Source organism: Neophocaena asiaeorientalis, unplaced genomic scaffold (assembly GCF_003031525.2).
Source record: "Neophocaena asiaeorientalis asiaeorientalis breed wild unplaced genomic scaffold, Neophocaena_asiaeorientalis_V1.1 scaffold25, whole genome shotgun sequence".
Classification (NCBI taxonomy): domain Eukaryota; kingdom Metazoa; phylum Chordata; class Mammalia; order Artiodactyla; family Phocoenidae; genus Neophocaena; species Neophocaena asiaeorientalis.
This window is the reverse complement of record NW_020172492.1, coordinates 13,380-25,573: the sequence shown is the minus strand read 5'-3', so window position 1 is coordinate 25,573 and position 12,194 is coordinate 13,380. Positions and strand designations below refer to the sequence as shown.

The window sequence follows — 12,194 nt, the reverse complement described above, 5'->3', positions numbered from 1 at the left end:
GATTTATTTCTGGACTTGCTATTCAGTCCATTTATCTATTTGTCTGTCTTTATTCCTGCCAAATTGCCTTTGTAACTAGCTTTTTAGTAGACTTGAAGTCTGTGAAGTCTGATATGTAGTCTCCAAGTATGTTCCTCCTACTCAAAATTGTTTTAGTTATTCTGGTCTTTACATTAATATAGAAATTTCAGGGAAAGCTTATTAATTGTTATAAAATATTTTTTGTATATGGAAAGGGATGGCTTTATAATGAGAAATAAATTAGGGAGAATTGACGTCTTTACCATATTGAATATTCACATCATAAACATGGTATTCTCTTTATTTATTTATGCTTCTATTTTTCCAGTAATGTCTTAAGCGTAAAACACTTATAGTTCTAAAAAATTTTGAATTTACATGTGAAGTCATCTGATATGTAGTTTGCTTTTTTGGAAGTTTCCCTTGATGAAGAATTCAATTTCAATAGGGAGTGTGCTATTCACATTTTCGATATTGTCTTTTGTCAAGGTGTGAAAGTTGTATTTTTCAAGAAATGTCTCCATTTTACCCAATTTAGGAAATTGATTGATGTAAAATTCTTTCTAATAGTCACTTAACATTCTATTTTTCTTTTAACTCTACAGTATATTTGGTGATATCACTTCTTTCGTTCTTGGCATTGATAGTTGTTTCTCTCCTTTATTTTGATCTTCTCCCAAGAGTTTTGTTTTTCAATATTATTATTTTCAAATAACCAATTTTAGCACTCTTAATTTTCTCCATTTCCTCTCTTCTCTAATTTTTAGCTCTGTTAATTTTCTCTGTTTTCTCTTTTCTACTCATCTTTCTCAATTTTCTCTCTTTTGTGGACTTAATTCTCCTTCCTTATAATTTCTTGATTTTAATTTTACTCTCTCATTTCTTAAGATAGAAAATTAAAACATTAATTTAAGCCATCCTACTTTCTAAATGTAAACCTGTAAAACTACCCTTTTCCCTTCTAAGTGCTGCTTTAGCTGTGTCTCAAAAAATTATAAATACATCCAATTTACTTTCATTTAGTTCTATGTGGAATATTTTCTAATATTCCTAATGACTTCTTCTTTGACGTGGCAGTTGTTTAGAAGTTTGTTGTTTAATTCCCAAATATTTATGTTTTTCTAAATAATTTATTCTCCATTTAAGAGCTTTATTGTGGTATAATTTTTATAGAGAGAGCTGAATATATTTAATGTATACAGTTTGATGAGTACTATGGGTGTTTGCATAGAAAATTTATTCTTATTGATTTCTAATCTAATTCAATTGTCACAGAACACACTGTGTAATTTTTCAGTATTTTGAAATTTGTTGTTTCTTTATTGCACAGCATATTGCCTATCATTGTGGTATTTCCTTTTTCATATAAAGCATATGTATAATCTAGTTGCTAGATCAGGTTAAAGTGGTTCCTAGTGTTCTAAAAATTTATCTATGTCTTAAAATGTTTTTTTTCTAGTTGTTCTATCAGTCAGAGTAAGAAGGCTATCAGTATTGTTAACTAGGATTATGGATTTGTCTATTTCTTCTTTTAGCTCTGTCCATCTTTGCTTCATTTATTTGATATATTTTTAGATACATTATACATTTATGATTGCTTAGTCCTTGTGAATTAACTTTTTTATAATTATAAAATATCTCTTTATAGCTCTTGAAATACACCTTGTCTGGAAATCTATATTAGCTTATTTAAATATAGTTAATTAATTTAAAACAATTTATTACTTTCATACAATAAAGGAATTCCCAACAAATTTCAAGTAATCAATGTCCTCAAGTTATTCTCTCTAAAGTAAAAGCAAATATAAAATTAAAAGAGAGCTAGCTACACATCTTATTCACACATGTCAAAAATCCCTAAAAAAAAAAAAAATCCCTAAACTAAAAAACCCCATTTTCGGTGGTTTACTAACAGAAAATACGTTAAATTAAGTAAAATGAAAAGGAAAACAGTATACTTTGAAATCTATGGGATACAGCCAAAACAAAGATATTTGTAGTTTAAAGCATGCATTACAAAACAAGGAACAAACTTAAAGTAATAGGAAGTACAATCTAGAATCTTGAAAAGAACATACACCCAAAGAACATAGAAGGAAAGAATATAAAATTAAAATATCAATTATTATAATAAGCTAAAAAATCATAAATAGCTGATTTACAGAATATTAATTCAGTTTATAGGGAAATGTAGTGGATAGACCAACTTCTGCAAGACTTATTAAGAAGTACAGATTAATATTATTAGGACAAAAGTGGTTAAACATCAGACACAAAAGAAAATAAATTCTTGAAAATACATTGAAAAAAATGTCAAGATAGTTAAAACAGAAATAAGAAAAATATTTTGGATGAAATATAAAATACTTCTATTGATGTAGAGCAAAATAGAAAATCTGATATTAGTTAGCATGAATGAAGTGTATTCAGTCAAATATTTCCCTGAATTTAATAGAAAATATTGAACAATTGAAAGAATTTACAAGACTTTCCAGTATATACTTGCATATGCCTTCTAATGAAATAAAAATGCAGTATGGCAGGAAAAAACAAAATCAAGAAGTCACAGAGAGGTCCAAAATCGTCCAGGTATAGTCATGCAGAGTCTTCCCTCAGTTGAGCAGGACAGGCTTTGTCTTCAAATTATGAACTGCCAATATATATCTGAGGTATCTCAATTTTATGGGACTCAGACACAGTTTACAGAGGGGTCTTTTATACCCTGCTGGTCATGTAACTAAAGCCAGGTTGTCTAATCCGTTAAACCAGGTGTATTTCATCAATCTGTATATCTCTTAACAGCACAGGAAAGCTAGTAAATTGTACCTCCAGAAGAGCTCTGAACTGTAAACAGTATACTATAAATCCCAGTGAACATATCTAATATCTAATTCTTACCTTGGCCAAGACTCTGCATCAAATTAATCGATCATTAACTAAGTGTAATTTTTCCTCTGGCTAATCTGCTTCCACTGGGAGAAAATCTTGTGGGGATTTTAAGCTGATTCCAATACATCTGATCACCAATATGTGTAAAAAAAAATACCCTGATGTCAGTTTTTACTTAGTGCCTGTAATTGAGTGAGCAATTCACTTAGAACATTCTAAAGGTTAGAAGTAATTAAAATCGATTTTATGTAAATTATGCAAGATTGACCACAGAAATAACAGAAGGAAGAACCTACAAGGAAGACCATGACACTGTAAACCAAGTGTGATATATTAAAGTGCTAAACAAGCTTAAGAGTATAATTGAGTCTAATATTGTTTAATCATTTATGATATATTATTAGAGCTTTCTATTTATTGAAAATTATTCCTTTAATATTTTTAACTTATGGTTTTTAATCAAGAAATCTAATTTTAATATTTTCAGAAGCACAAATACAATCATGCCCACCCCCACCTCAGATTCCCAATTCTCGAAATATGACAACTACAGTGACATATCAGGATGGAGAAAAAATATCTATTCTCTGTCAAGAAAATTATCTACTTGAAGATGAAGAAGAACTTGTGTGCAAGGATGGGAGATGGCAGTCAATCCCACGCTGTATTGGTCAGTAGTGCATAACGTGCTTTATAAGATTCTTTTAAATAAGATTAATACTCCTCTAAGCTTTGTATGGATCAGCAAGGTCAAGATCTCTCTATTCCACTTTATCTTGAAATGGTAAATCACAATTAAGTATATAAATTAATGAACGTTCTTTCACTTCTAGTGAGAAGTAAATACAGACAAAATCTTTGGCCTACTATGTAAATACCAGATAAAATTTATGTTTGTGCATATTTTATTCCTAATGATCAAAAGGACAAGAATGAAGGGGCAGTTGGGCTGCCCAGCCTGGGAGTCACAGACTTGGAAGATAATTCCCCCAGCATGTCTGACTTAGAAGTCCAGTGTAGCTTGTGTACAGGAAAGCCAGAGGGCTGTAGGAAACAGAGATTCTGTTCTTAAAAGGCACACAAAAATTCTCACTTGCTCCATGTCCCAGTGCAGAGGCAGCAATTAGAAAGAAGTCTGGGTTAGACTGACTTGCTGATCTTTGTGAACCTCCCAGAGAGGCAGGAGGCAACTGGGGACATGGATACTGGTGCCAGCCATTATAAGAGAAAAGTGCCACTTTGGAGTTCTCCCTATAGCTTATTAGCACCAGAAGCTTACCAACCCATGACAGCACCAACCCCAGGCCCCACCAGGCCCCACAGCTCCTACAATGGGACCTGGCCCTGTTCCTGGGTGGGACAGCACCAGCGCAGGTACCCTTGGGCCCTGCAGCCAGCTGCCCCAGGACTTGGTCCTGCCCACCAGTGGCTGACAGCCTCTGCATGAGGCAGAGTCTGGTAGCCAACCAGGTGGGGGGCCAGCCCCACCTACCAGTGCACCCACAGTAATTGGCCTTGCTACAACAGATGGGCACCCTTATAGCATATAGATCTGGTGTATAGATCCTACAGAGGGGAGCATGCTGCTGGGTCCCATAGACTTTTCCTACATAAGGTCACTCCTCCAAGATCAGGAACATGCCTCACACATATTAATAGACACAGAGAATTAGGCAAAATGAGGAGACAGAGAAATACATTCCAAATGAAGGAGCAAGACAAAATCTCAGAAAAAACTCTAAACAAAGTGAAGGTAAGCAGTATGCCCAATAGAGTTCAAGGTAATGACCATAACAATGCTCAATGAACTCTGGAGAAGAATGTATGAAAACAGTGAGAATTTTAAGAAAAAGGTAGAAAATATAAGGAAGAACTAAACAGAACTGAAGAATACAGCAGCTGAAATGAAAAATTACACCAGAGGAAGTCAACAGCAGATTAGAGGATTCAGAAGAATGGATCAGTGATCTGCAAGACAGGGTAGTGGAAACCACCCAACAGCATAGGAAAGAGAAAAAAAGAATTTAAAAAAAATGAGGATAGCCTAAGGGACATCCACAACAACATCAAGTATAGTAACATTCTCATTATAGGGATCCCAAATAAAGAGAGACAGAGAGAAACAGAGAACGTATTTGAAGAAATAATAGCTGAAACATTCTAACAAGAAATATACAGACTTCCAGGTCTGGAAATCAGAAAGTCCCAAACAACATTTACCCAAAGAGGACCACACCAAGACACATTATCATTTAAATGGCAAAAATTAAAAATAAAAAGAGAATCTTAAAAGTAGTAAGGAAAAAGCCATTAGGTACAGACAAGAGGACTCCTCTAAGACTATTAGCAGATTTTTCTGCAGAAACTTTGCATGCCACAAGGGAGTGGCACAACATATACAAAGTGATGAAAGGAAAAAACTTACAACCAAGACGACTGTATCCAGCAAGGCTATCAAAGGATGGATCAACAGCTTTACAGATAAGCAGATGATAAAAGAGTTCAGCAGCAATAAAATGACTTTACAAGAAATGCTAAAGGGACTTTCTAAGAGGAAAAGTAAAGACCACAACTAGAAATAAGAAAATTACAAAAGAAAAAAATCTTAATGGTAAAAGCAAACATACAGTAAAGGTAGTAGGTGCTAGTAGGACGGTTAAAAGACAAAAATAGTAAAATCCTCTGTATCCACAATAAGTAGTTAATATAGAAACACAAAACAAAAGGATGTAAAATATGAGGTGGGGAATAGAAATGCAGGGTTGTTAGAATGTGTTTGAACTTAAGAGACTATCAACTTATAACCACATATGAATATATGTTGTTATATATGAATCTAATAGTAACAACAAAACAAAAAAATCTATAATAGATCCACACACACAAAAGAAAGTAATCCAAACATAACACTAAAGATAGTCATTAAATCACAAAGGAAGAGAGAACAAAAGGAACAAAAAAGAATTACAAACACAACCAAAAAACAATTAATGAAATGGCAAAAGGTACTTACCTATCTATAATTACTTTAAATATAAATGAACCAAAATGCTCCAATCAAAAGACATAGAGTGGCTGAATTGATTTAAAAAAAAAAAACCAAAAAGACGCATATATATGCTGCCTATAATCACTCACTTCAGATCTAAAGAAACAGACTGAAAGTGAGGGAATGGAAAAAAGCATTTCATGAAACTAGAAATAAACACAAATCTGGGGTAGCAAAATTTATATCAGACAAAATAGACTTTAAAACAGAGACTGAAACAAGAGACAAAGAAGACATTATATAGTGAGAAAGGGACCAATCCAACAAGATTATGCAACAATTTTAAATATATATGCACCCAAACTAGAAGCACCTAAGTACATAAAGAAAATACTAACAAACACATACAGAGAAATAGACAGTAACAAAGCAATAGTAGAGGACTTTAACTTCCCACTTACATTAAAAGACAGGTCATCCAGACAGAAAATCAAGTTTAAATCCAGTGAAGAAACATTGGACTTAAACTGTAAGTCAGATGGACTTACTAAACATATATAGAACATTCCATCCAAAATCATCAGATACACATTCTTTTCAAGTGCACATAGAACATTCTCTGGGATAGATTACCTCTTGGCCACAAAAGAAAGTTGAGAACATTGAAATCATAGCCAGCATCTTTTCTGACGACAAATGTATAAGACTAGACTTCAACTACAGGAAAAAAAAACCCAAAACTGCCAAAAGTGCAAACAGTTAAAGGTTAAACAATATGGTACAAAACAACCAAGGGGTCACTGAAGAAATCAAAGAGGATATTAAGAAAAATACTTGAAGACAAATGAAAATGGAAAAACAATGGTCCAACATCTATGGGACTCAGCAAAAGCAATTCTAAGAGGGAAGTTTATAGTGATACAGGCCTACCTCATGAAAGAAGAAAAATCCCAAGTAAATAGTCTAACCTTAGACCTAAAGAAACTAGAAAACGAAGAGTAAACAAACCCAAAGTTAGTAGAAGGAAAGAAATAATACAGAGGAGAAATGAATGGAATAGAGACTTAAAAAAAACAATAGAAAATATCAATGAGACTAATAGCTAGTCATTTGAAAAGATAAACACAATTGATAAACCTTTAGAAAGACTCATCAAGAAAAAGAGATGAGGGTCTGACTCAATAAAATCAGGAATGAAAGAGGAGAAGCTACAACTGATACCGCAGAAATATAAAGAACCATAAGAGATTACTATGAACAATTACACACCAATAAAATGCACAACCAAGAAGAAATTGATAAATTCCATGTAATGCACAATTTCTCAAATATAAATCAGGAGAAATATAGAAAATACGAACAGACTGATTACCAATATTAAAATTGAATCAGTAATTTTAAAACCCAAGAAACAAAAATCCAGGACCATACAGATTCACAGGTGAATTCTACCATTTACAAAAGAGTTAACACCTATTCTTCTCAAAATATTCCAAAAAAATTGAAGAGGAAGAACACTTCTGAACTTATTCTGCAAGTTCAGCATCACCCTGAGGCCAAAAACAAAGACGGTGCAAAAAAAGAAAATTACAGGCCAATATCACTGATGAACTTAGGTGTAAAAATCTTCAATCAAATATTAGCAAACCAAATTCAACAATACGTTAAAAGGATCATACACCACGATCAAGTGGGACTTTTCAGAGGGATTCAAGCATGTTTCAATATCTGCAAATCAATGTGATATACATCACCAAATTGAAGAATAAAAATGATATGATTATCTCAATAGATGCAGAAAAAGCTCTCGACAAAGCTTAATATCTATTTATGTTAAATCTCTCAGTGAAGTGGGTAGAGGGGAAACAAACCTAAACATAATAAAGGCCATATATGACAAACGTCCAGCCAATGTCATACTCAACGGTGAAAAGCTGAAATCATTTCCTCTAAACCAGGAACGAGACAAGGATGCCCACTCTCTCCACTTTTACTCAACATAGTATTGGAAGTCCTACACACAGCAATCAAACAAGAAAAGAAATAAAAGAAATTCAAATTGGAAAGGAAGAAGTAAAGCTATCACTATCTGTAGATAACATGATACTATACATAGAAAAACACCACCAAAAACTATTAGAACTAATAAATGAATTCATTAAAGTTGCAGGATATAAAATTAATATATAGAAATATGTTGCATTTCTATGCTCGAACAACAAAGTTTTAGAGGGAGAAATCAAGAAAGCAATCTCATTTACAATTGCATCAAAAAGAATAAAATAGCTAGGAATAAATCTAACCAAGGAGGTAAAAGACTTGTACTCTTTTAGGACAAGTCTAAAAGACTTGTACTCTGAAAACTATAAGAAATTGATGAAATAAATTGAAGATGACAAAACAAATGGAAAGATATCATGTTCACAAATTGGAAGAATTTATATTGTTAAAATGACCATGCTACTGAAAGCAATCTACAGATTCAATGCAATCCTTATTAAATTACCAATGGCATTTTTCACAGAATTAGAACAATTTTTTTTTTTTTGGTAGGGAAACACAAAAGACCACAAGTAGCCAAAGCAATCTTGAGAAAGAAAAGTGGAGCTGGAGGAATCAGGCTCCCTGACTTCAGGCTATACTACAAAGCTAGAGTAATCAAAATAGAATGGCACTAGCACAAAAGCAGACACACAGATCTAGGGAACAGATCAGAGAGCCCAGTAGTATACCCACATTTATATGGTCAATTAATCTATGACAAAGGAGGCAAGAACATCATGGGGAAATGATTGCCTCTGTAAATGGTGTTGGAGAAACAAGAAAGTTACATGCGAAAGAAGCAAGCTGGACTACTTTCTCACACAATATACAAAAATAAAATGAAAGTGAATTAAAGACTTAATTGTAACTCTTGAATCCATAAAACTTCTAGAAGAAAACAAAGGCAGTATGCTCCTTGACATCAGTTTTAGCAATATTTTGGGTTTTGGGGGATTTTTTGGATATGTCTCCTCAGGCAAGGGAAACAAAAGCAAAAATAAGCAAACGGGACTACATAAAATGAGAAAGCTTTTCCACAGCAAAGAAAACGATCAATAAAATGAAAAAGGTAGCCTACTGAATGTGAGAAGATATTTGCAAAGGATATATCCATTAAGGGGTTAATATTCAAACTATACAAAGAATTAATGCAACCAACATCAGAAAAACAAATAACTAAAAAATAGGCAGAGGACCTGAATAGACATTTTTTCCAAAGAAGACATACAGATGGCCAAAAGACACACGAAGAGAAGCTCAACATCATTAAAAGGCAGGCAAATGCATGTCACAACCACAGTGAAATGTCCCTTCACACCTGTCTTAATGGCTGTCATCAAAAAGACAACATCCAGTGTTGGCGAGGATGTGGAGAAAAGGAAATCTTTGTGCACTGTTGGTGCAATTGTAGATTGGTGCAGCCACTGTGGAAAAGAGTATGGAGTTTCCTTAAAAACTAAAAATAGAACTGCCATATGATCTGGCAATTCCACTTCTGGGTATTTATTCAAAGGAACCAGAAACATTTGAAAAGATATATGCACTCCAATGTTCATTGCAGCATCACTTACAATAGCCAAGGTCTGGAATCAACCTAAGTGTCCATTGATAGAGGAGTGGATTAAGAAGATGTTTTATATATACACACAAAATGAACTATTACTGAGCCATAAAAATTACACATTTCCATTTGCAAAAACATGGATGGATCTAGGGTGTATTATGGTTAAGTAAAATAAGTTAGGTAGAAAAAGACAAATGCCACATGATCTCACATATACGTAGACTCTAAAGAAGCCAGGAGGATGTGTATTCAGCATAAGGAATATGATCAATGATATTATAATAACTTTGTATAGGGACAGATTGCTATTAGACATCCTGCTGGTCATTTCATAATATATGTAAAAGTCAAATCATTATGTAGTAGACCTGAAACTAACACAATATTTTTTTTTATTTTTTTCACACCTTTATTGGAGTATAAATGCTTTACAATGTTGTACTAGTTTCTGCCATACAACAAAGTGAATCAGCTACATGTATACACACATCCCCATATCCCCTACCTCCCAAGCCTTCCTCCCATCTTCCCTATCCCACCCCTCTAGGTTGTCACAAAACACCAAGCTGATCTCCCTGTGCTATGCAGCTGCTTCCCACTAGCTATCTATTTTACGTTTGGTAGTGTATATATGTCCGTGCCACTCTCTCACTTCATCCTTCTCACTTCAACCTCCCCCCACCCCCATGCTCTCAAGTCCATTCTCTACTTGTGCATCCTTGTTCCTGCCCTGCCACTAGGTTCATCAGTACCGCTTCTTTAAATTCCATATATATACATTAACATATGGTATTTGTTTTTCTCTTTCTGACTTACTTCACTCTGTATGACAGATTCTAGGGCCATCCACCTCACTACAAATAATTCAATTTCGTTCTTTTTATGGCTGAGTAATATTCCATTGTATATATGTGTCACATCTTTCTCCATTCATCTGTTGATGGATATTTAGGTTTGTTCCGTGTCCTGGCCTTTGTAAATAGTGCTGCAATGAACATTGTGGTAAACGTATCTCTTTGAATTATGGTTTTCTCAGGGTATATGCCCAGTAGTGGGTCATATGGTAGTTCTATTTTTAGTTTTCTAAGGAACCTCCATACTCTTTCATAGTGGCTGTATCAATTTACATTCCCACCAAGAGTGCAGAAGTGTTCCCTTTTCTCCACACTCCAGCATTTATTGTTTTTTTGTTTTGTTTTAAATGTATTTATTTATTTTTGGCTGCATTGGGTCTTCGTTGCTGTGTGCAGGCTTTCACTAGTTGCGGCGAGTGGGAGCTACTCTTCATTGCAGTGTGCAGGCTTCTCATTGCAGTGGCTTACATGGGCTCTAGGCATGCGGACTTCAGTAGCGTGGCTCGTGGGCTCTAGAGCGCAGGCTCAGTAGTTGTGGCACACAGACTTAATGGCATGTGGGATCCTCCGGGACCAGGGATTGAACCCATGTCCCCTGTATTGGCAGGCAGATTCCTAGCCTCTGTGCCACCAGGGAAGCCCCTTATGTTTCTAGAGTTTTTGATGATGGTCATTCTGACTGGTGTGAGGTGACACCTCACCATGGTTTTGATTTGCATCTCTCCAACAATTAGTAATATTGAATATCTTTTCATGTATTTGTTGGCCATCTGCATGTCTTCTCTAGAGAAATGTCTATTTAGATCTTCTGCCCATTTTTGGACTGGGTGGTTTGTTTTTGTGATACTGAGCTGCATGAGCTGCTTGTATATTTTGGAGATCAATCCCTTGTCAGTTGCTTCACTTGCAAATATCTTCTCCCATTCTGAGGGTTGTCTTCTTGTCTTGTTTATGGTTTCCTTTGCTATGCAAAAGTTTCTAAGTTTCATTAGGTCCCATTTGTTTATTTTTGCTTTTATTTCCCTTACTCTAGGAGGTGGCTCAAAAAGGACCTTGCTGCGATTTATGTCATAGAGTGCTCTGCCTATGTCTTCTTCTAAGAGTTTTATAGTGTCTGGCTTTACATTTAGGTCCTTAAAACATTTTGAGTTTATTTTTGTGTATGGTGTTAGGATGTGTTCTAATTTAATTCTTTTACATGCAGCTGTCCATTTTACCCTGCACCACTTATTGAAGAGGCTGTCTTTTCTCCATTGTTTATTCTTGTCTCCTTTGTCAAAGATAAGGTGACCATATGTGCGTGGGTTTATCTCTGGACTTTCTGTCCTGTTCCATTGATCTATATTTATGTTTTTGTGCCACTACCATACCATCTTGATTATTGTAGCTTTGTAGTATAGTCTGAAGTCAGGGAGCCTGATTCCTCCAGCTCCATTTCTCTTTCCTAAGACTGCTTTGGCCACTCAGGGTCTTTTGTGTTTCCATACAAATTGTAAAATTTCTTTCTTTAGTTCTGTGAAAAATGCCATTAGTAACTTGATAGGGATTGCACGGAACCTGCAGATTGCTTTGAGTAATATAGTCGTTTTCACAATATTGATTCTTCCAATCCAGGAGCATGGTATATCTCTCCATCTGTTTATGTTATCTTTGATTTCTTTCATCAGTGTTTTATAGTTTTCTGAGTACAGGTCTTTTGCCTCCTTAGGTAGGTTTATTCCTAGATATATTATTCTTTTTGTTGCAATGGTAAATGGGATTGTTTCCTTAATTTCACTTTCTGATCTTTCATTGATAGTGTATAGGAAGGTCAGAGATTTCTGTGCATTAATTT

The 12,194-nt window shown here is 34.5% G+C and overlaps 1 protein-coding gene across 3 annotated transcripts in view; it reads left to right on the top strand.

Annotated features, from left to right (window-relative positions):
• CFH (complement factor H) overlaps positions 1-12,194 on the top strand; it is a 92,983-nt gene that overhangs the window by 67,953 nt on the left and 12,836 nt on the right. For all 3 annotated transcript variants that reach the window (XM_024738214.1, XM_024738213.1, XM_024738212.1), the window contains one exon: positions 3,398-3,580. In XM_024738214.1, coding sequence (XP_024593982.1) covers positions 3,398-3,580 — 183 coding nt within the window. The remainder of the gene's footprint in view (positions 1-3,397; positions 3,581-12,194) is intronic.